Source organism: Chiloscyllium punctatum, chromosome 40 (assembly GCF_047496795.1).
Source record: "Chiloscyllium punctatum isolate Juve2018m chromosome 40, sChiPun1.3, whole genome shotgun sequence".
Taxonomy (NCBI): Eukaryota; Metazoa; Chordata; class Chondrichthyes; order Orectolobiformes; family Hemiscylliidae; genus Chiloscyllium; species Chiloscyllium punctatum.
Genome location: NC_092778.1, coordinates 51052766 through 51077832, shown reverse-complemented (window position 1 = coordinate 51077832; position 25067 = coordinate 51052766). Strand labels below are relative to the sequence as shown.

At 42.4% G+C, this 25067-nt stretch overlaps 1 protein-coding gene across 9 annotated transcripts in view; it reads left to right on the top strand.

Moving 5' to 3' along the window:
- Positions 1–25067, top strand: part of caskin1 (CASK interacting protein 1) — a 692879-nt gene that overhangs the window by 595217 nt on the left and 72595 nt on the right. For 8 of the 9 annotated variants that reach the window (XM_072559867.1, XM_072559865.1, XM_072559864.1 and 5 more), the window contains 3 exons: positions 4755–4853; positions 11951–12063; positions 17467–17551. In XM_072559867.1, the coding sequence (XP_072415968.1) occupies positions 4755–4853; positions 11951–12063; positions 17467–17551 (297 nt within the window). The remainder of the gene's footprint in view (positions 1–4754; positions 4854–11950; positions 12064–17466; positions 17552–25067) is intronic. The other variant, XM_072559871.1, reaches the window with a different exon arrangement.

Sequence of the window (25067 nt, the reverse complement as noted above, 5' to 3'; positions counted from 1 at the left end):
CGGTGTGTTGGCTTTTATTGGTAGAGGGATTGAGTTTTGGAACCATGAGATTATGCAGCTGTATAAAACTCTGGTGCTGCCGCACTTGGAGAATTGTGTACAGTTCTGGTCACTGCATTATTGGAAGGATGTGGAAGCTTTGGAAAGGGTTCAGAGGAGATTTACTTGGATGTTGCCTGATATGGAGAGAAGGTCTTGCGAGGGAAGGCTGAGGGACTTGAGGCTGTTTTCATTCCAGACAAGAAGGTTGAGAAGTGACTTATTTGAAACATATAAGACAATCAGAGGGTTAGTTAGGGTGGACAGTGAGAGCCTTCTTCCTCGGATGGTGATGGCTAGATTGGGTATATAGCTTTAAATTGAGGGGTGATAGATACAGGACAGATGTCAGAGGTAGTTTCTTTACTCAAAGAGTAATAGGGGTATGGAACGCAGTGCCTGCAACAGTAGTAGACTCACCAACATTAAGGGCATTTAAATGGTCATTGGATAGGCATTTGGATGAGAATGGAATAGTGTAGGTTAGATGGGCTTCAGAGTGGTTTCTCACATCAGTGCAACACCGAGGGCCAAAGGGCCTGTACTGCGCTGAATGTTCTATGTTCTATCTCTGAATAGGTTGGTTAACATATCTTTAGTGGGGGCTCCTGCAAAGTACACATCTCACACTACAGCCTTAGAACTATACCAATAAATATATCTATGCTCGTTGTAGAATCACAGAATCCCTACAGTGCAGAAAGAGGCCATTTGGCCCTTCAAGTCTGCACTAACTCTCCAAAGGACATCGCATCCAGACCAAGCCCCTCCCCCCCATCCGATCCCGAGTCCCTTTGCTTTCTGCCTGACATAATCTTTATTGGTAAGTACATAATATTTCCAGCAAGTTCAATCATGGAAGAAGCAGATACATTTTAAAGTCCAACAGTGCATCGAGCAATACTTTTGTTTGACAAGCTATGTGCTAGCACCATTGATCTGAGTAACTCATACAGCGCAGAAGGAGACTATTTAGCCCATCATGTCTGTACTGGCTCCTTGAAAGATCTCCCCAGTCATTCCACTTTCTGTGTTGTTTCCCCATAGACTTGAAAATGACAATTATTTATCAAATTTCCTGATGGAAAATTGTTGTTGAATCTGCTGCTATCACTGTATCAAGCAGTACATTCTTCTTCACACCACTTCCCTGCTTCACTATTTTAGTCCTTGTGGGGCTATGGTTCTTAAATCTCTGTGTTCTGGTTACTGGTCCTCCTGCTGGTGGAAGCAGTTTCTCCCTATTTACTCCAGCAAAAGCCTTCATAATTTTAGATGCCCCCACTAAATCTCTCTTTAACCTTCTATACCAATCCCCTGCATCTCTGGTCTTGCCATCTCACCAACCCAGTAAAAACCCAGTTGCATTTTCCGTTGTTGCCATGACAATAGGTAACAGCAGGGAATGAATGAGAGAGAGAGAGAGAGACAGCTTTTTTTTTGTTCATTGAAACTGACAAAATTGATTATTAGCTTCATCACGTTTTGACAGATATTACACCACATAATTAACAGTTCATCAAAGCTGCGAACTATAAAGGGGGGGGGGAGGGTCGCACTCAGCAACCCACTCCCTCACCACCCCAGAGCTGATCAGAAAGCACTGCATACAGCATTTCAATTAGATATAAACTAAAACTCCCTGATGTGTGAATTTGAAATGAAGATACCATCCTTTAACGATCTTCAACATAGCTGGCTTTCCCAAACGGATGTTAAATTATAATCCCATTACATGTCCAGGTGCAGAACCTCACTTGAAGGGATGATATTCCATGAATTCTGAATTACATAAGGAAGATTCAAAGTAGCTCATTAGATCTCTGAACATCTTTTTACATTTTTAAAATGCTCTCTAAAGCATTTGTTACAATGTTGAGTAATTGTAAAATATGCATCTTGGACGAGCTTAGACATCTCCTTATCAAAATACAATTTGGGATATTTACAACGAGCACTTCCTTTTCTTTGAACCTATGCTTCCATTGGCATACTTCTTTTGTTTAAAATTTCTCGGTGGGTCTCAGTGGTACATGAGTTGTACCAAGTGGCTTGAGCAATGGGAGGGTTTGAATAGATTACAATGGTCACCTATCCTTCAGCCTCTGAAGCGCCTCCGTCTCTGAAACACCTCAGATAGTGATAAAGCCACCTCAGGAGTAGGTTTATGATTAGATTAGATTCCCTACAATGTAGAATCAGGCCCTTCGGCCCAACAAGTCCACACTGACCCATTCCCCTAACACTACAGGCAATTTAGCATGGCCAATTCACCTGGCCTGGACATCTTTGGACTGTGGGAGGAAACCGGAGCAAACCCACGCAGACACGGGGAGAATGTGCAAACTCCACACAAACAGTTGTCTAAGGCAGGAATTGAACTTGGGTCCCTGGCACTGTGAGGCAGTAGTGCTAACCACTGAGCCACCATGCCACCCCAATATGGGCAGACTAATTCAGAAGCAGTAAACGTGTGCACAATGTGCTTGCAATGAAGCATTATCTAGTCAGCATGCATTCTACATCAGCAGCTTAAATTTTTTGATGCTAGTTTGTACATAGAATTGCAGCTTATGCATGCAAAGCAATAAAATCAGGGTAAGGGATTGAGAAAACAGTGGGAAAACAACTGACATTCCCCTGCTGTGTTGATTCCTTAATTTTCAGTGTTAATGTTAACATTATCCCTCGGCATTTTCTCAAGTTTGGGTCAACAACAATTACAATTCTCAAGTCACATGCAATCGTGTCAACTGTAGCTCAGTTGCCTCTAAGGTACAATGTTAGTGGTTCATGTTCCACTCCAGAGACTTGAGCGCAATTTCGGACTGGTCCTCCAGTGCCAATGCTGAAGTGTACTGCATGATTCAACAGTCAGGTTTTGGAATGGACATTAGAGCCATGCCCCATCTACCCTCTCAAATGGACATAAAAGGTCCCACAACATTATTTGGTAAGGCAAGAGGAGTTACTCTGTGTCCTGGGCAATGTTTGTCCATCAACCCACATTAGAAAACAGATTATCTGCTTGTACTCATATTGGTGTTTGTGGGAGGATTTCATTAATTGTAAAGCACTTTGGGAAGTTCTGAGCTGATGAACGCAGCTATATTAATGCAAGTGTTAATTACTTCAATTTATTAAATAATGAATGTGATGTGGGTGTATCAAATGTATTTCCCCCAGCTTTAGATCAATGATTTGGATGGTAATTTTACAATAGCTACACCCTGTTCCTTCACCTAGCTTCAGTAGTACGCATATTTGAACAGAGCAATTTTGTAAAGCATGATAGTCCATGTGTGATTCAAGATTTTGTCAAATTATGGCTGATTTTAGTGCGTGGTTGGAGATTAAGTTATTAATGCAGTGAAGACGTGGTTGGAACTAGTCATTGGAGTTCTTGTGCTTTAGAGTTGCTAAACAATCATACATTCCTGACCTACTTGTGAAAATGTCCAAAATGAACCTTTCAAAGTGCTGCAGCAATGTTACTACAATAGAATAAAATGAACTCCGATAGAAGGTTGATTTTTGTTATTCAAACAATATAGCTGTCAATGTTTATGGTTTGCATTTGTAAAGCTGTCCTTCAGGGAACACTGTTGTCCCTAAAATGCCGACAATGTGACTATCTCCACAGCTAATGGAACAGTTTTTATTCCATTTTCCCAGGCCATGTACTGTTTCTCCAGGTGATCCAGCAACTGTCAACTCAGTGTCATTGATATCCATTTGCCTTTACCTGTATTCCCCAGCTGATCGAGTGCTCTCTAATCCATTTCTTTGATGATCCAGTTGCTGTAAACCTACACTGTCTGAGATTTTGATCCAGTAACTCTTTATCATTTTCTGCTGTTAATCTAATAGTATGTGGGCATTGGTCAGGCAAACTTTTGACCAGTTGGAAACAACACCAGAATCAAAATGAAGAGTTATGTGAAATATTGTGCACAGTAGCTGATGAACTATCAAAGATGCTTGTGTTCCTGTGTGCTATTCTTCCTCATCATCTGTAATTTGTCTGCTTTATGTGTCTCTGTGTGTTGTGAAGGATTTGTTTCTCTGGCTTGGAGCCTTCGGCATGCATGTTTCATTTTCTAGGACTCTAGTAGGTCACAAGAATGAAGTCAGACCTGTTCCAATTCTCTCACATCATGCCTTACCTTCTTATGATTCCAAAACACTTTCAATGGAGAGAGGAAAGGGAGAATGGCCTATTCCCAGGATACGTCACAAGTGAATGTTTCCCATCATCGTATGATACGATATCACCAACAGCAATGAATCGAGCAAACGTTGAAACCAAATTCTCCCAAAGACTGGGACTTGACGACAAATGTAAAAGCAGATTCGAAAAAAAATGATGGGAATAATCATTCACTCGGCCTCACTTATAACTTCTGAATTATAGCTGTGGGGAAATGGCATCAAACATTAGATGATAAGAAGTTTAACGTGCTGAATCTGTTTTCTTTGCTCATTTATTTTTGCTAAACTGTACAAAAACAAAATTAGATATAGGGCTGAGCTGCTGGGTCTCATATCAAATCAACCCCCTTTCGCTTTGTGCCATGGACAGATATAGCAAGAATTTGCCTTATTATTGTTAAAACACCACAACTTAATCTGAAATGTGAAAAGGAATGGAGGAGGGAGAAAGTTTTTTTAAAAAAAATAATAGCACATTCAAAATGTGACTGACGTTCCTGCAGGTTCCCGTGGTTCCGAGTCGAGTCCTTCCCACCTGTCTCCAGTGCAACCAGTCACGACCGCGCCTGAGGAGATCTGGGTGCTACGGAAACCATTTGCAGGTAGATTCGGTGAAAGCGTCTCCAGCCACATTTCATTTCTGCTTCAGCAATGAATTCTGGGAGCCTCACTACATCTGCTGCTGTTGCCCCGAGGGAAAGCATTGGTTTTTTTGTCCCCAGAAGTTCTCAGCAATGCTTTGGCCAAGATTTATCCTCACTCAATACTTTAAAAGATTGGTCAGATTGCTGCTATGTTTCCAATAATACAAAATGACCACACTATAAAAAAAGGTAATTTATGATTCACAGAATGACATTTTGAGGTTGGAAAAGGCACTATATAAATGTAGATGTACCTTTTATTCCTTTGGCGCTTATTGTCCACTTTGCTGGTGGTCACCACATTCTCTGATAACCAAGTGTAGCTTCATTTCTCTAACTGCAGCATCCAAATTGCCCTTGAACATTACAGTTTGTATTACTATCCTGTAAAGCCCAGAATATTTGAGGCCTGTCAGCAGGAAATACCAACCATGCCATACCGTCCTTCAAAGGGAGGATGTACTCCAAACTCTGGCCCGGAACATGCTGTGGGAATCCTGTGCCAAGCGTGAACTCATTCAATTTAATTTGGTGCCAATCTGGTTAATGCTTGGCTCAAATCAACCCAGTCAACCAGCCACACATGAATAACGCGCGTACCACAAAGACTGAAGCCCACTCACCACTCTGGTAGATACGTCTAGGAATCAAAGTCTCACGTCCTGCGAATTTCCTCATTGTGTTGATGTCAATGTAATGTCAAATGTAACCTAGCCTTCTGCTGTTCAGTTAGTGCAGGACAGAACATACAGCAAATGACCTGTTCAATTTTGGATTCTGCCCAAGAATGTGGGACCAATTGAATACCTCTCAATATAGACATGATGGGCCAAATGGCCTCCCTTCTGCATTGGCTCATCCCCTGAAGTTGGATTTTAGTTTGAAATATTTGGCCGAGTGTTTGTCACATTTTCACAAAACTGTTACCAAGTCGGGGTGGCTGCAAGGTATGGGTGTGACAAACAAAAATATTTTCAGCTACATTTAATTCAGGCATGGAACCAGACACTTGCAAACTATTTGATTTCATGAAAAAGGGGTGAACAGCTCCAGAGAGAAAAATCACGTCGAAGTACCATTATTGTACAAAACCATCACAAGCAGTAATCTCTCTTATATTCTCGTGTCTTTGGGTTTCATGAATTCTACCTAGCGATGTCTCCTGTTTCTGTTATCTGTCATTTGTCCTTTTGTCACCTCCTTAAGTGCCATCGGCCCCGGTAAATTCTGTAGATGAGTGCATCCTAATTTTGAGTCTGGGTTAGGTTTGATGAAATCATGTGACCTCAGTGCTGGAAAAAAAAATGCCCAAAGTGCTTCTTTTAATTGACGCATATATGCATGCAAAAGGATTAGACAAAATCAAAATGAGAGAGGCAATTTTCCTTGCCTTGCTCAGTATGGAATGCCACCATGATGGGAGAAACAAACTTAATGCCCGCTTTACAGAGGTTCACTTTGCCTTCACTTTTGTGTGTGACATGACAAAAACTGCCAAGGGAGCATGGGAAAGAAGGTAAGTGGATAGTTCCCTCATTCGCTCACTATGAAAGGCTTTAAGACAAAAATAATGTTACCATCCATGGACCTCCCATCCACAGGTATCCTTCCCCACAAAGCTCAGCCTCATTCTGTAATGGTACCTGCAGATTTCATGTCCCTGGTGATCGATGAGCAGCTCATCGACAGAATGTTAATGAAGCCAGGCTACAAAAAGAGAAGATTGGTTTTCACATCTTACCCGGCCTGAAAATCCTTGGGGTTGTAGATATGAAGCTATGCTAATCATTGACAAAACGCACAGACACAAATAAAATGCTGCAGGGTCCAAAACCAGACTGTGCAATTTTAGTCACGATGTGTCTACAGATGGATATGAAATCCTTTTGTTACCTGACTTCTTATCTTACCCAGTTTCCCTCAAACTACTGCATTTTGCAGCCAAGCAGAATCATCCAGTTCCAAATTGTAGCTCTTATTAACACCTCATAAATTAGCCTGTGCTTCAAGTACCAGTGTGTGAGGACTAAAACACTTACAAATATATTACAAAGACATACCCCTGTACTTTCTTCTGTGCAGGGGTTTTGGGAAATCTCTTAATATTCACAGATAATACATGTCCAAACTCAGAGTGAATAATATCAAAGTTAAAGATGTTTGAGATTTCTGAGGTTGAATTTAAATATAAGGAAATAAACATCACATAGAGCTTCAGTTCTTGAATTGCACATGGTATTCCGGATTGACTTGCAGTTGTATAATTTATCAGAGTCAACAACTTGTATTCTTAGAGCACACTTAATATAAGGAATTTCAGAGGAGTGGTATCCAGTTGGATAATAAGCTATATAAATAAGGTGATATTACAGCAGATAATCAAAAACTTGGCTAGAGTTATGTTTTAAAGAGTGTCCTGATTATGGAGAGACAGCTAGTTGAGATAGAGATGGAATTGCAGAGCTTAGGACCTCAGTAGCAGCCCCCAGTGTTGATGTAATTAAACAAGGGGGTGTTCAGGAGGCCTGAACTGGATGAGCACAGATATCTTAGGGGGTTGTGAGGCTGGAGGAGATTGCAGTCTGGGAATGGTGGTGCCATGGAGAGATTTGGAAACAAAGATGAGAGTTTATAAATCGAAGCATTTCTTAATGAGCAATCAGTGTAGGACACTAAAAGGGTTGCATGGTGGCTCTGTGGTTAGCACTGCTGCCTCATAACATCAGGGACCCAGGTGGAGTTTGCACATTCTCCTCGTGTCTGCGTGGGTTTCCTCCCACAGTCGAAAGATGTGCAGGTCAGATGAATTGGCCATGCTAAATTGCACATAGTGTTAGGTGCATTAGTCAGCGGTAGATATAGGGTAGGGGAATGGGTCTGGGCGGGTTACTCTTCGGAGGGTTGGTATGGACTTATTGGGCCGAAGGTCCTGTTTCCATACTGTAGGGATTCTAATCTAAAACATGGGAATGCTAGGAAAATGAGCAACAGAATTCAGAATGAATACAAGGGAGGTTAAAGCCAGGATTGGGCTACTCTAATTGCAAATTTTTAAAAATACACAGGCTTTTTAAAAAAAATGGTCTGCTTAAACATGCAGACCTTTAAAGAGATTAAATTAGCTCATTTTGAGGCAAGCTATTAACACAATTCACTGAATGTCCTTAAAATGTACAGAGTAGATTTTAAATTTTACATAACACTAGCACTTAAAGGCTCTGTGACTGGAGCCTGTTACTTACACAAAACGTCCTGTCACGACCTACTCCTGAAAGTCGATATATATGTGAAAGATGATGAATTGGTTCAGCTTCTTAAATGTACTGACAAGGTGTGAATGTAACAGCTCCTAGTCTGTGCCTGTTCTCACTGCTTGTTAATTCCTCACAGAGAGCTGTCCCGCTTTAATTACTGAGGTAATGTCTGTGGCAAGACTGTTGTATTTGGCTTCATTCTATGGGGTGGATGGGGACGGTGCATTGGAAACAATTTCACACAATGGCAGATGTGCCAGTCATGATACAGCTGCGGCACTGAACAGCAAGCACAGTCCCAGCCTCCACTATATTGTAGGCCAGTGTTTTCAGGACAAGGTAGGAAACTGGTTCTCTATGTTCAGAAGCTTTCTGAAATTTCTAGTTGGATAAATTCCTGGATTTATCACCACATGCTCTTGCCTCCAATGGTCCCTTCCCCATTAGTCACTTGGCACATCCATCTGTATTTCCTTCCTCCTTCCCATACTATTCGGAATATAATCATTCTCTGAAGTTGCCAAAGGAATTAAATAGAGTACTATCCCACATTGTGAATGGGGACTGGCTAAATCTGGGATAATGCGGAAAGACTAGAAATGCTGGGATCATTGCTCTTGAGACCTGCAGATGAATCCGGGAATATTAATGTGAGAGAGGCCTTCACATGATAAGGGGGCTGGGTTGATAGGGAGTAATAAAGAAGAAATTATTTTCTCTGGCAGGAGGTTAGTAAGCAGAGGACACTTTTAAATATAATCAATGAAAGACCAGTGGGGAGATTTATTTTCACAAAGAGTTAGTATAATCAGGTATGCACCACATGAAAGGGAGGTGAGCACAGATTCTATAGCATATTTCCAAAGGGAAGTGGATCAGTGGTTGAAAGAGAAACATTTGAAGAGCTCTGAGGGAAGAGGAGAGGAGAGTAGGACAGGGTGGCTTTCAAGGAGCCAGCATGGGCACAATGGAAACAGTGGCATCTTTCGGTGCAGTTTCACATTGTCTCTCATTGAGGTACAGCGTGACGCAGATTGGAAATATCGTGTTCGTCAATGGTTTGCAAAAGCATTGCGAAACCAACCAAAGATTGAGGATCGATATCCTTGGAGGATTTATTTTTGTTTCAATATCAAGATTTGCAAGTTGTATGAAGTACCTCAGAGATCTCAAAAGGTTGGGGCTAATGGGGGAACACTGTCAGAAGCAGGAAACATCCCACCTAGAAATGGCTGTCTGTGTTTCAGGAAGTGATCCTGAAGCAATAAATAGGTGATCGGCTCTGATTTTAATTTCCACATCTTGGGGGACCATGGCTTTAACTCCCTAGGCTATTAACTCCGAAATGTGCTGCTTTCATCTCTCCCTCTCTCTGTTGCTCACATTTTAAGATGCTCCTTAAAGCTACCTCAGTGGCCAAGCAGCATGAGAACAGTTACCGTTTACCCCTTCCGACCAGCACGCATTGACAGCTAGGGGATCAATCCACTCTCAGTGACAGATGCCAGGCAAGTGATGGTGTGCAGACTCATTCAGTTACATTCTGCTTAGCACCCAGTGGAACACAGACTGAAGGGGCAACCCTTCTCACTGCACCCACTCTGAGCAGATTTGCCCCTAGTTAACAGAGAGTTGTCATAGCTTCTGTAGTGATTGGAACGAGGTGATAAGACCAGAAGACATAGGAGCAGAAATTAGGCCATTTAGCCCATCAAGTATGCTCCACCATTCAATCATGGCTGATAGGTTTCTCAACCCCATTCTCTCACGTTCTCCCTGTAACCCTTGATCCCTTTGATACTCAAGAACCTATCTATCACCATCTTAAATATCCTCAATGACCTGGCCTCCACAGCCTTCTGTGGCAATGAATTCCACAGATTTACCACTCTCTGGCTGAGGAAGTTTCTCCGTATCTCTGTTCGAAAAAGTTGTTCCTTTACTCTAAGGCTATGCCCTCAGGTCCAAGCCTCCTCTACCAATGGAAACTTCTTCCCAAAATCTATTCTGTCCAGGCCATTCTGTATATTTCAATTAGATTCCCCCCCCTCATCCTTCTAAACTCCATCAACAAACATTCCTCATATGCTAAGCTTTTCATTCCTGGGACCATTCTCCTGGACTTCCTCTGAACCCACGCCAGAGCCAGTACATCCTTCCTGAGGTATGGGGCCCAAAACTGTGAGCAATACTCCAAATGTGGTCTGACCAGAGCATTACATAGCCTCAGAAGTAAAGTCCTGCTTTTTTATTCACGTTCTCTCATATAAATGCCATCATTGCATTTGCCTTCCTATCTCCTAACTCAACCTGCAAGTTTACCTTGAGAGACCTGGATTAGAACTCCCAAGTCTCTTTGCACTTCAGGTTTCTGTGGCAATGAATTCCATAGATTCACCACTCTCTGGCTGAGGTCAGCCAGGTGGTCCTTGTAGAATATGAGTTTCCTGATTGGGGCTGTTAACCTGGTCCAATCAGGGAGCCCTGGCTGACAGATAGAAACAAAAGAGTCCCCCTCTTCCGGGGTTACGTTAGAGCCCGGGTGTCCTTGGAGAAGGAGCACGCGGTGTCCACCAACACCCTGAAGTCGTTCAGGGACATGTGGGCGCCGCAGGGAGTGGACTGCATTATTTCCCCCTCCAACTCTATTTTGATTTAGTCCCTACCCTCCCCTTCACTGTTTTGATCACACAGCATTGCCCTGTGGTTTGAAGGGCAGTGCTTGTCACTGGCCACTCGGGTGATTTTCATATCTTCCTGGTGGTGGAAATTGAATAAAGATTGGTGCACTTTGTGTCTTTTCACTGTGTCTCACATCTACACACACACACACCATGGGTGCTGGGGAAAAAAAAGAAGAAAAAAAAAGAAAGAAAATAAAAAGAAAAAAAAAAGAAACAAAAGAGTCCCCCTCTTCCGGGGTTACGTTAGAGCCCAGGTGTCCTTGGAGAAGGAGCACGCGGTGTCCACCAACACCCTGGAGTCGTTCAGGGACAGGTGGGCGCCGCAGGGAGTGGAGTGCATTATTTCCCCCTCCAACTCTATTTTGATTTAGTCCCTACCCTCCCCTTCACTGTTTTTATCATACAGCATTGCCCTTTGATGTGAAGGGCAGTGCTTGTCACTGGCCACTCGGGTGTTTTTCCTATCTTCCTGGTGGTGGAAATTGAATAAAGATTCGTGCACTTTGTGTCTTTCACTGTGTCTCACACCTGCACACACACACACCATGGGGGCTGGGATAAAATAAGCACTACCGCAGTTAGGCGGTAGTGTGGGGGTTAAGAAGGAAAAAAAAATAAACCATAGATTCCCGGTTGTCCTTAAAAAAAAGAAACAAGAGAGTCAGAGGTTCTGTTCACTCTGAGAGCTGGCTCTGAGGGAGATGGATGAGTCTCCATGTGTAAATAAAGGGTGACTTGATGGTGGAATACTGGCCTCTTTAGAGTTATTTCAGGTTCCAGTCACTCTCCTGTGCACATGGTATCCATTCACTGGCAGATTCTATGGAGTCCAGTCAGAGGAAAATATCAACACCATGACCTGGCTTTTCCCGTCCGCTCCGTACATGCTCCATTATCCAGGACAGTTCCAAGTATGGAATTCTCGAAAGAGGGCAATTAGGTCAGAGATTGGTGCACCTGTTTTGGGAATCAGGGAGAGTGGGATCGGACTGGGAAAACACTTACTGCAGCAATCGTGTACCAATCGCTGCTGTTTCCCACTGGTACGCTTGTGTGTTTCTGACAAGCAGCGGCATTTACCAGCACCTTGAACCCAGCTCTGATCTTTTTGTTGCAGGTGGGGACCGCAGCAGTGCAGGGAGCACAGGAAGCGTGGCCAGCGTTCGGAGCTCAGGAAGTGGACAGAGTGCAGGAGGCACCGCTACGGCCTCGGCTCCCGAGGGGAGTAAGGTACTTTGAAATTTCCACTGGAGATCTCACTTCAGTAGATAAACTACTTTCCATACCAATGATCAGAGGCCATGGACGTGACATGGAGGAAATAGTTAAAGTGAAGGAATATGATGTGACTGTCATGTATTCATGGACTACTATCCTATGGCATGCTCTTTCAGAGGTGGCATGTATTCCTCATTGTATTTCTCACTCACCGAGTGCCAGAATGAGGATCTGTATGTGGGACCCAGCCGCGTACAAAAAGCTGGAGGCTGGAAATCTGAAACAACAAACAGCAGATGCTGGAGAAACTCAGCAGGTCTGGCAGGATCTGTGGAGAGAAAGCAGAGTTAACGTCTTGAGACCGGTGACCCTTCTCTAGACAGTCACCAAATAGACCTACTGAGTTTCTCCAACAACTGCGCCACAGTTCTTTACATCCTGCAGGCTTTACTTATTTCATTCACCTTGTGATTCGCAACAGCTCCACAAATAATAAATGTCCAAACTGAGTTTTATAAGTTTGTTCACGTGGTGCAGGCATCACTGGCTAGGTCAGCATTTATTGCCCATTCATTGTCATTGAATGAACCCACATTGTTGTGGTTCTAGAGTCACATAGGTAAGAATGGCAGATTCCCTTTGCTAAAGGGAATGAGATGGGTTTTTAATAACAATTAACAGTGTTTCTATGGTTACCATTGGACTAGCTTTTTATTGACTTTGCCCTGCCACAATGGGATGTGAACCCCTATCGCCACATGTAGGAAATGAGGGTCCTAGATTGCTAGTCTACTAACGTCACCACTGCGCCACAACCTCTGCCTCCCCTCCAAACTTACCCAGGCCCCAGCTCACTCTCTGCTCTGCCCTTAACCAGCCATGCTCAAACAGCGTTGTCATGACAACTAATCCCGAAGACCTTGATCAGAATCAGCCAGGCAAAGCTGCTGCTGGGTCACTATGGCCAGGCTTCCCATAGGAGCTGAAATCTTGGGGTCAGGAGCTTAGAGGCAGCTGTGACCATTGAGAAACACCAAGTGCATTATAACAGCCGCCCCCTTGCCCCAGCAGGCAACCCACTGAGCAGTCACTATGGGCTCACAATGGGGAAAGGTTGGGAAGAACTGTGCTACTTGCCATTGGCATTTGTGTTTGAGCTCACCAAGCAAGGCCAGCCCTGAGCCTGTCCATATGTGACAGGCCAGATTGATTCTGGAATGAACCCTCAGTGCCTGTAATGCTGTATACAACACGCACATGAACCCATCATTATTTCCTTCATCCTTTCATATCTCTCCTGCTGCCTGTTTGGCCATGCCCGCCATTATGGGCTTTGTTGTGAGTCATTTTCTCTATGACAACCTGGGCTGATTACCTTATGTAATGGGGGTGGGGACACCTCAGCAGCTCTCTACAGTGTTACCAAGATAAAATACTCTGTAGCATTGGGGAATAGGAGCTCAGAAGGTAGGAGGCTGGAAACACTGCAACACTGGAGTAGAAACAAAGCCAGAGATCTATATCCCTACACTTTCTCTCACACGGTTGATGAATAATCATCCTTTGATCAGTAAGCTGATGAGTTGCCAATCTGGACATGATTGCTTCAATTTTGGAAGCTTTAAGATACCAATTAAAAACTCATTATCCAATTGGTGGGGAGTCTGTGCTGGCAACCAATAGAAATTTAGTGATTGGGGAATAGATTAAAAAGAAACAGGAGATTTAGAATGAAAAAAAATAGAAATTTAGTGATGATTTATCAATCTCCTGCCTGCAGTATATAGTAGGAATAGGCCAACAATTGAAGATGACTTCATTTCATATTTAACTGCCTCTGAATACCGTTATGATTACTGACATAGCTACACAATCTGGGGCTATTGTGGCATAAATGGTAGTGTCCTTATGTCTGAGCCAAGAAATTGGGTTGAAGTCCCACCTGCTCCAAAAGTGGTAATAATGTTTTTGAACAGGTTGGTTGAAAAAAAATAGCCATGTGATCTGAAATACATGGGGTTTCAATTCTGTAAATTATAGATATTCCTTTCCCAGAGAGAGTTTATCTTCTAGACTGATCAGACAAATTGCAACGTGACTCAATTAAGGTCACAGAAACTATACACATTGTCACTGTCGTTACCTGTGTTGCTATTTAAAATAGACTGTCCCTCAGAGGATGCCTGTGTCCCTAACTTGAAGCTAGAAGGCCCAGGTTGAAGTCCCACCAGCTCCAGAGGTATGTCATAAACAGGTTGATTCGAAAATATGTAGACTGTCCTTTAGTGGTTTGGACCCTTTAATTAAAACCCTCTCCAAATGCTTCATGTTAACAGTAGTATGGATGATTTGCCAGGTTTTTGTCATGTTTTGATCACCACTCACAGATAACATAACAGGAATGTGGATGAGCCTTTAAGGGAAATCAATGTACATTAAGGCTTAAAGTGTGCTGCCCCCTTATAAAATCCTCATTCTGACCACAAACTTCATCAATGCTTCTGCCTTCCCAAACTAAGGGAGCCTTAAAATACCTTCTTATTTGGAAGCGTGGAAGCAGAATGTTTATTTAGGGAGTGACATAAACATGAGATTGTGCAGAAGTTTGATTAGATTGCACGATGACCCCCCCAGTCAGTACCATCGAGGAAGATGGCAAGCAAATATTGTGTCGTGTAGTCTGCTCTTCTAAATGGTTGGGATGTGCAGGCCAGTGCGAAACGTGCTACTGCAAGGCTTGAGGCTCATTGAGAGTTGGTAGGGAGGGTGGGGAGGGGGGAGGATAGTGGTGGTGGTGGTGGTGGAGGAGGGAAGGTTGGAGCATTGGGGTGGTGTGGAGACAGCTTCATGCAAGACTCAGTGCTGGCCTAATAGCATCCTGCCCCATTTAAAAAAACACAGCCTCAGTCCTTAACATCTAAAAGCTGCTGCAATTCTCTTGGAGATGTTTGGCTTAAAGGTTCGGGGCAGCAATGGAGCTGCACTGATTATCAAAGGCAGCTCCGTACAGTCATCAGGTCCTTGGCTTATGACCATCAACTTACCAATGTCCCCCACTTTAAAACGATTGTAATTTTAACCATTCGATACATGAATGTTTCCTGTACTTACAAATGGCTGCTTTATATTGTGCTGCCTTGTGCTGCATCTTGTGTCCAAATCATCTCGCAAGTGGGCTCAAGAACAGAGCTCATTCACCACTCAGGGACTGCCTGCATTATCAGCCAAATGTTTGTCACTTCCTATTGTATAGTCGTGGCATAATAAACACACCAGTAGCAGATGATTGGGAAATAAGATGTTGTGAATGTATTGTCGGGTTCCTAATCAGACCTGGACCAAAACTCCAGAAACATGAGCTGAGAATCACACTGTCACAACTGGGGAAAATCTAAATTCAATTAATAAATCTGGAATAAAATGTGAGCCTCAGTAATAGTAATCAGGAAACTACCAGATTATTGTAAAAACCCATCTGGCTCCCTGATCTGTTTCAGAGGTGGAAACCTGTCATCCTTACCCTGTCTGGCCTACATGTGACTCTAGACCCACAGCAATGCGGTTTACTCACTGAAATAATCTCGCAAGCTACTCAGTTCAAGGGCAGTTACGGATGGACAGCAATTGCTAGACTTGCCAGACACCCTCAAAGGTGTAAAGGAGTAGTCAGTAGGTTCTATATTGTAAGAGACAAGGCATAACAGAGACCAATGGTTAGTACATTGGCTTTTGTGACAAATCGACCATTTATAAGGTCATGTTTACCATCCCCAGGTAGCAGTTATTGCTCATCTTGTGTTTATAAGAATAAAAAATATAGGCACAGGAAGAGGACATTTCAGCATGTTCCACGATTCAGTACAATATTCCACTGCAGAAAATGTGTTGCTGGAAAAGCGCAGCAGGTCAGGCAGCATCCAAGGAGCAGGAGAATCGTCATTTCGGGCATGAGCCCTTCTTCAGGAATGAGGAAGAAGGGCTGATGCCCGAAACGTCGATTCTCCTGCTCCTTGGATGCTGCCTGACCTGCTGCGCTTTTCCAGCAACACATTTTCAGCTCTGATCTCCAGCATCTGCAGTCCTCACTTTCTCCTAGAATATTCCACTGCAACCTAACTTTCCTATCCAATTCCCATATTCCTTGATTTCCTTCACGAACAACAATCTCAGTCTTGATTGTACCCAACAACTGAACATCCACAGCTTTCTAGGGGAGAGAATTCCAAAGATTCACAACCTTTCTGAGTGAAGAAATTTCTCCTCAACTCAGTCTAAAAGGCCGATTTATCCTGAAACGCTGCATTCTAGACTCTTCAGGAAGGAAAAACAGCCTCTCAGCACCTACCCTGTAAAACCCTCCCAGGATCTCATATGTTTGCATGAGATCACCTCTCATCATTTTAAATACCAGCACAGGCTTTTGCCCAAAACGTAGATTTCGAAGCTCCTTGGATGCTGCCTGAACTGCTGTGCTCTTCCAGCACCACTAATCCAGAATCTGGTTTCCAGCATCTGCAGTCATTGTCTTTACCCTCCCATTCGATCTCTCCTCATAGAATAGTGGTCTCATTGCAAGAATCAACCTAGTGAATCTTTGACGCATCCTCTCTGAGGCAAGTATGGAGTATATTGCGCTGTACTGAAGATGTGGTCTCACCAAAGATCTGCATTGCATTATTTCCTAGACTTAAATAGTCCTTGATTTCAAAACAATGAACTGGACTCCCATGGACACCAAGGCACATAAGGATGGTAGGTTTTGGATCCCTGAGGATATGAGTGAACCAGATGGATTTTCACTCCAGTCTGACAACAGGATCACTTTTGTGATTGAATGTCCAAACTTCCCATGGTGAGATTTGAACTGCTATTCTCTGGGATGCCTGGCCTGTAGCATAATCATTGAGCAAATGTACCAACACATTATATATCAATAGAACTTCATCACCTTTTACAATCCCTTTTACATGTGCAACTTCCTAATCCAAAGCTATTGCCTTTGTGTAAGCGGTGACTTTCATTTACCCTCCATATGCTTTCTGATGCTACAGACTAAACGTGTAACCACCTGAGAGAATGTCTGTGACTTTAAGGAGAAAGGGGATTTAGCACACGGAAGGCAATTCAGTCACCAGGAGCTGTCTCTGTGTCGCGCAACCTAGAGCTATCCCTTAAATAGCAACCAAACTGAAGGGAAGCTGTTTTTGCAGACATTGTGACAGAATGGGAACACGCTGAAGTGCCCTGAGCTGTTGTAACCACAACTGTTTCTGAAAGAAAACTGCCGTCCATCCTCTGCTGTGTCTCTTTAACCTGGAAAGATTCTTTTTATTAAGATGCCAACAATCATTGTTGATGCCGTCAGTGGCTCTGCCAGAACAAACCTGAGCTGTTGTCTTTTTATAAATGTTACAGTTACTACAAACAGTGCTAACTCCGAAGGGATCCGCACCAGAGACTGCAGGAGGTGAAGGAGTCACCAAGTCAGAGCAGCCTGCAGGTAGGCCTTGAGCTTTGGGCCTTTTCAGTAAAGTGCAAGTGAAACTGTTCGCTGCATCATTTAAAATGTCTTCAGTGGGGACACAAAGTGGGCAATGAGTGAACAACTTGCAGCATGCTATTTTTGTTCCATTCCATTTATGAGGAGACTGACGGATTGGTGAGTATATGCACTGCAAGGAATGGACTCAGATGTCACTGTTTATACATGAGCTCTGATGTGGTAACATATACAGATGTCCATGTACACAGATCTTTGAAAGTTGCCACCCAGGTAAATAGTGCGGTGAAGAAGGCATATGGCGTACTTGGCTTTTATTGGTCGAGGAATTGAGTTCCGGAGTCCTGAGGTCATGTTGCAGTTGTATAAGACTCTGGTGCGGCCGCATCTGGAGTATTGTGTGCAGTTTTGGTCGCCATACTATAGGAAGGATGTGGAGGCACTGGAACGGGTACACAGGAGGTTTACCAGGATGTTGCCTGGTATGGTAGGAAGATCGTATGAGGAAAGGCTGAGGCACTTGGGGCTGTTTTCATTGGAGAAAAGAAGGTTTAGGGGTGACTTGACAGAGGTGTACAAGATGATTAGGGGTTTAGATAGGGTTGACCGTGAGAACCTTTTTCCACGTATGGAATCAACTATTACAAGGGGGCATAGCTTTAAATTAAGGGGTGGTAGGTATAGGACAGATGTTAGGGGTAGGTTCTTTACTCAGCGAGTCGTGAGTTCATGGAATGCCCTGCCAGTAGCAGTGGTGGACTCTCCCTCTTTATGGGCTTTTAAGTGGGCATTGGATAGGTATATGGAGGATAGTGGGCTAGTGTAGGTTAGGTGGGCTTGGATCGGCACAACATCGAGGGCCAAAGGGCCTGTACTGCGCTGTATTCTTCTATGTTCTATGTTCTATGTTCTATAATATAATTCAGCAATTTATGATAAGACATTGCATTGATGAGATTTATTGTGTATTACTGGGAGATTTAATTTGCCACAAAGATAACTTTAATCACTTTTAAAAATTAATGTATTTAATTCATGCTGCGGTAAATGGGTGCCTGAACTTCTTACTGCTGCATGCCAATTCCTCCTCACCTCTCCTCTAAGAGCCAGCCACCTGATGTGTGACTTGACATGATGGAATATATGCATTGATTTTGGGAATAATTCCAGTCCAATTAATAAGGTAAATAAGCTGCATTTGCTTTTCTCATTTTTTACTGCTTCAGAAAGTGGGAGCTATTTCATAAGCAACTCACATGTCCTCGCACTTTTCTTCATGTGGTAGTGTTGACCAGTTACTTCACCTGGAGAGGCACTGTGGTGATCATTGTACTGCCTTGCCACAAGAGATGCTGGATGCCAGATTTTTTAACTATCACCACCACTGTCTGCACCCTGCAGCCAGTGATACTCTGGCTAACTGTTCCCAATCACAAGCAAAGCTTGACTCTAGTAGCTCCTGCTGGAAGGTGCACACTGCAAGTGAATGGAGCTATGAGAATGGAGTGGTAATATCACTGGATAGTCTGTACCTAATGTTTTGGAGCTACAGGTTCAAATCCCACTTTGGCAGCTGGTGGTAATAGAATTAAATTAATCTTAAATCTAGAATTAAAAGCTGTAGTAGAATCATTAAACTCACCTTCATCATTGTTAAAACTCAACTGAGGGACACTTGTCATCTTGACCTCGCCTGGACTTAACTTGAGATTCTAGGTCCATAGCACTGTGGTTGACTCTTAACCATCTTTTGAAATGGTCCGAAGACACTATTCCATTCAAGGGCAATTAGGGATGAACAATAAATGCTGAACTTGCCAGAGATGCCTACATGTCATGAAAGAATGAATGCAAGTTTAGGCAGACATGGAGGCCTTATCATTCATCTCAGAAATTCACCAAACATCCTTAGATAGCATCTTCCAACCCCTGACCACTTCCATCTAGAAGGACAAGGGCAGCAGGTACTTGGAAACACCACCACCTGCAAGTTCCCCTCCCAGCCACTCACCACCCTGACTTGGAAGTATACTGCTGTTCCTTCACAGATGTTGGGTCAAAGTCCTGGAATTCCCTCCCTACTGCATTATGGGTCAACCCATACCAAATGGGCTACAATGATTCAAGAAGACAACTCACCACCACCTTCTCAAGGGCAATTAAGGATGAGCTGTCAATGCTGGCCAGCCAGTGATGGCCAAGTCCCACAAATGAATTTTTAAAAGTCTCAGAAGTGTGCATTTGGATGATGTGCCAGTGGGCAGTTATTATCAATGGAAATGTACATGCACATTCATCATTCCAGCTGATTGATCATGCTGGATAAGTCAGACCCTCGAGTGAATAGATTGGTAGACCAGAAATTTTATTTTTGAAGTTTGGTCAGCCAGAGAACATGGTTCACGCAATAGTGCCAGTGTACTTTAAAATAAAAAACATAAGTTTATTCCACAATGAAATAAATAAAACAAAGCTTTGTATGTGTGACAACCTGGAAAGATTGTATCATAAGCATCAAAAAGAAAGCTTTAACCCTTATCCCCAGCAATGTTCTTTACAGATACTCAACCCCTGTTAGGTAAGATGCTTACCTTCTCTCTCTAATTTCTTACTTAACTGACGAGATTGTAACATTTTCTCTTGGTGATTTTCTGTACATTCACCAGATGTGGTTGTTCTGTATCTCCCCAAGACACATATTCTCACTGAACTCTAGGGAAAACCCTTAGTGCATTTTCCAGTTACATTGACTGCTTTGCAGCTGCTGAACAGCATATGTAGTGGAATCTTTTTCTTCTGAGCTCAATCTTCTAGCCACTGATCTCTTTCTTTTCTGATTTGTAAAAGTTCAAGTTAGTAAGTTTGCAGATGACATCAAAATTGGAGGTGTAGTGGACAGCGAAGAGGGTTAACTCAGATTACAACAGGATCTGGACCAGATGGGCCAGTGGGCTGAGAAGTGGCAGATGGAGTTTAATTCAGATAAATGCGAGGTGCTGCATTTTGGGAAAGCAAATCTTAGCAGGACTTATACACTTAATGGTAAGGTCCTAGGGAGTGTTGCTGAACAAAGAGACCTTGGAGTGCAGGTTCATAGCTCCTTGAAAGTGGAGTCGCAGGTAGATAGGATAGTGAAGAAGGTGTTTGGTATACTCTCCTTTATTGGTCAGAGATTGAGTACAGGAGTTGGGAGGTCATGTTGTGGCTGTACAGGACGTTGGTTAGGCCACTGTTGGAATATTGCGTGCAATTCTGGTCTCCTTCCTATCGGAAAGATGTTGTGAAATTTGAAATGGTTCAGAAAAGATTTACAAGGATGCTGCCAGGGTTGAAGGATCTGAGCTACAGGGAGAGGCTGAACAGGCTGGGGCTGTTTTCCCTGGAGCGTCGGAGGCTGAGAGGTGACCTTATAGAGGTTTACAAAATTATGAGGGGTATGGATAGGATAAATAGACAAAGTCTTTTCCCTGGGGTGGGGGAGTCCAGAACTAGAGGGCATAGGTTTAGGTTGAGAGGGGAAAGATATAAAAGAGACCTAAAGGGCAACTTTTTCACGCAGAGCGTGGTACGTGTATGGAACGAGCTGCCAGAGGATGTGGTGGAGGCTGATACAATTGCAACATTTAAGAGGCATTTGGATGGGTATATGAATAGGAAGGGTTTGGAGGGATATGGGCCGGGTGCTGGCAGGTGGGACTAGATTGGGTTGTGATATCTGGTCGGCATGGACGGGTTGGACCGAAGGGTCTGTTTCCATGCTGTACATCTCTATGACTCTAACTTAGTTCAACTTAGTCTGACCAGGTAGCTTGTCTAGTTATTTAGCCTAAGTTACATGTTTTATTGAAAACGCTGTCTTCACCAAATTCTGAAAGAAATTGTTTCTGGCCCTTTATAAAACCTTCAGAGAACTAAACATCAAAAATCCGTTTTCTTCTAATTTAGAATATAAGTTCCCCCAAAATAATAATACTCTATTATAAACGTTCATCACAAAATTAAAATGGTATCTTTAAAAGGTATTTTGATTTTCGATTAAAATTTTCTCATTACTATTTGCAGTTGACGTTAAATGCGATAATATTTTTACATTAACCACACAATGCTATTCTATGCATGTTCATGTTGTTTGGCTCAACATTTGTTCTTAAATTCACATCCACCACAGTATTATCTCTTTTTTCCACACCACAAATGTCTCTTGAAGTATCATAACATTCAGAGTTATGGGTTAACTGCTGTAAAGTGGGACTGGTGCAGATTTAGAGTAGTTCTGAAAAGCAGGCCTAAGTGAGCCAAAGGGTTTCTTCTCCACTGTATGATTCTAATAATGGTTTTCAAAATGTATGGTTTTAACATTAAACTGTGACAAAACAGTTCTCAGGTTGTTATAAAATTATTCAAGGAAGCTGAAGATCGTGTAAATTACAGCCTTTGCAGAAATGCTGAATATATAGACTTCAAAATGTTGCAGAGCCAACATCAGGTTTAATGTCTGTTTCTCCACTGGTGAATATTTCTGTTGGCACAAATTCAATTCTGTAGAGAAATAACTGAGTAGTTGGGTGGCATGGTGGCTCAGTGGTTAGAGCTACTGTCTCATAGCATCAAAGACTTGGGTTCAATTCCACCCTCAGGCGATTGTCTGCATGGAGTTTGTACATTCTTCCCATTTCTACATTGACTTCTTCCACATGCTATGGTTTCCTCCTATGGTCTAAACATGTGCGGGTTAGGTGGATTGGTCACGTTGAATTGCTTATAGCATCTAAAGGTGTGCTGGCTAAGCGGATTAGCAATGGAAAATGCAGGATTACAGGTTAGGTTAGGGCTCTGAGTGGGATGCTGTTTGGAGAGTCAGTGGGTTGAATGGCCTGCTTTCAGACTGCAGGGATTCTAGTTGTTCAATGCCCATTTTGACCTTCAATCAAAGCACTCCACCAACTCTGACATTGCTGACATCAACAGCCAGGTTAAACAGCTTGGCATAATTTGATGCCCCTAAAACTGTTATGGTAGTCAATACAGCATTCAAGTTGTCAAAGGCACTTCGAAATTCTGTTGACCATTCAAATTTTTAGCCTTTCTTTAACAAGCTTGTCAAAGGAACCATTAAAGTTCTGAAGATTGGAATGAACTTTCAATAATAACCTAATTTTATGTTTTGTCTTTGGCATGAGAAAATCCAAGATATCCCTTGTATTTTGCTCTATTAAGAGCTACTTGGTGTTGTCCCACAGTGACCCAAATAAGTTACTTTGGCTGATCCACTTTTAATCAAATTTATGACCAAATGGTCTCTTTGTACTCAAACAATTTGTTAAAGTGTTGTAAACATTTTTCTTCGGTTTGACTAAATACCTCTGTATACAACACAGTTAGATTATCCTTTGATAATCTTGTTGTTTTCTTGTTGCTGCATCTTCTCAATCAAATCATATAACTTTAATAATGATAAAATCTATCCGGTGTGACAAAATCTGATATTTCTTGGGCGCTATCAGTTAAAAAGAACTTACTGTTTTCCTTTGAAAAAAGTCAAATTTTGAAAAAACCCATCCTTGCAATTCTTCAACTGTGAAATCAGATATGAATCCAGCTTTAGTACTCTGTTGATTTTGTGATTATCATCATACAATTATCGTGATCCATTTAGTTTCAGCAACATCACAATAAGTTAGCTCCAACTACTATTTCTCAGTTTAAGAACATCATTGGGCATTATGGATTTGAGTTCTTCTCTTTCTTTGGCTAACATCTCTAGATTGAGTCAATAAGTATATTGTTTTATGGGTAATATATCCCCTACATTAATATGATGCATAGCCAAGAATATTTTCCTCTCCTGTTTACAAAAATTCGTTTATTAGTTTATTTGTCTGTGTAGCTTGAGTAAGAAACTGTGTTATTTTTCTGGAATAATAATCTACCTAACTTTCCCAGCATCTACTTATTATCTTTAGATATTAGATTAGATACCGTCCAGTGTGGAAACAGGTCCTTTGGCCCAACTAGTCCACACCGACACTCCGAACAGTAAACCACCCAGACTCATTTCCCTCTGACTAATGTACCTAACACTGTACAAATTAGTGTGGCCAATTCACCTGACCTGCACACCTTTGGATGGTGGGAGGAAACCTGCACAGACACAGGGAGCACGTGCAAACTCCACACAAACAGTCACCCGAGGCAAGAATCGAACCTGGATCCCTGGTGCTGTGAGGCCGGAGTGCTAACCACTGAGCCATTGTGCCACCCTTATCAAATCGTTTCTTGTTTCTCTTATTATCCGAATTCACTTACTACATTTTTCACCATTGTAAAGACACCTCTGTTTTGAGGATCCTCCCTGTCATAATATCATGTTTTCAAAGAGTTTGCCTCAGGCAGTCTGGTTGAGACACCTATAATTGTTAAGAGGTAATGATTATCACACCTGGCTTTAGGTAAGGGTCCTGCCCAATCTATTAAGGCCCTGATCAATAGTTCTTTGAAAACTGGAATCAGAATTAAAAGCACTGGTTTCATTGATAGTTTGGGTTTCCCCACAATGTATGGTAGGTCTGACAAAATTTAACAACATCTTTGTATCATCTGGGCCAAGAAAAATGTTTTCATATTTTAGCAGGCATTGAGAGAGAGTCAGTAATCCCTCAGGTTCCACCTGAAGATCAGAACATTATTTTATGGGTGCATCATAAACTCCTAGGACCAGGCAAATGCCTGCTAAAATATGGTCTCTATTTCCGCATTAGCACTTTGTCTTTTAAACAATAATTCAACTGTTGATTCGGGTTTAATTTCTGAGTAGCCTGTTTGGTTCAATGTCTTCAACTCAGGATCTGCCAGTTGCATTTCCATGAAAGAATATGCAGGTCAGCCTATTCTCTTTGCCATCATCCTTCTGCTTAAGTCTTCAAAAATAGTGTCAGAAAATTTTCAATCTATTTTTTATGGACCCATCCTCTTGCTGTCTACTTCTATGGGCCTGAGATCTAGTCACAAAACAGATAGAAACCAACTCAGGGTGTTTCTTCTACAGTATCTCAGTTTCTTTATATGATTTACATCCTTTCTTTATGTCTCCAATTGGCATTTTTCCTTCATTGACACCTCTGAAAGACAAATTGTCAGCATCAGCGACTGAGTTGCTCCAATCTCTCCAAGTCTGCATTGGTCTACATCTTTGAGTAGAAGAATAAAGAAATACCTCTCATTTCAGAACCCTTGGTTGTCCAATTGCCTTTATCATTAATTGAAGCAGTATTTGCTTGATTTACCTGAACCATCTCTCCCTTCCTGGTAGGTTCTGGGAGAACTCATTGTATCTGTACTACTGTTGCAGTTTTCAGAGCCATTTCCTTTCCTGATACTCTTTCTTCTGAGGATTCCACAGGCATTTCTCCCACTGCATTGGCCTCACATCTAACATCCCATAATTAGCTTTTACATATCTAGTTTTCGATGGAAGCAAACTATCAGTTTTAAATTCCAGTCTTTTTCCTTTATTATT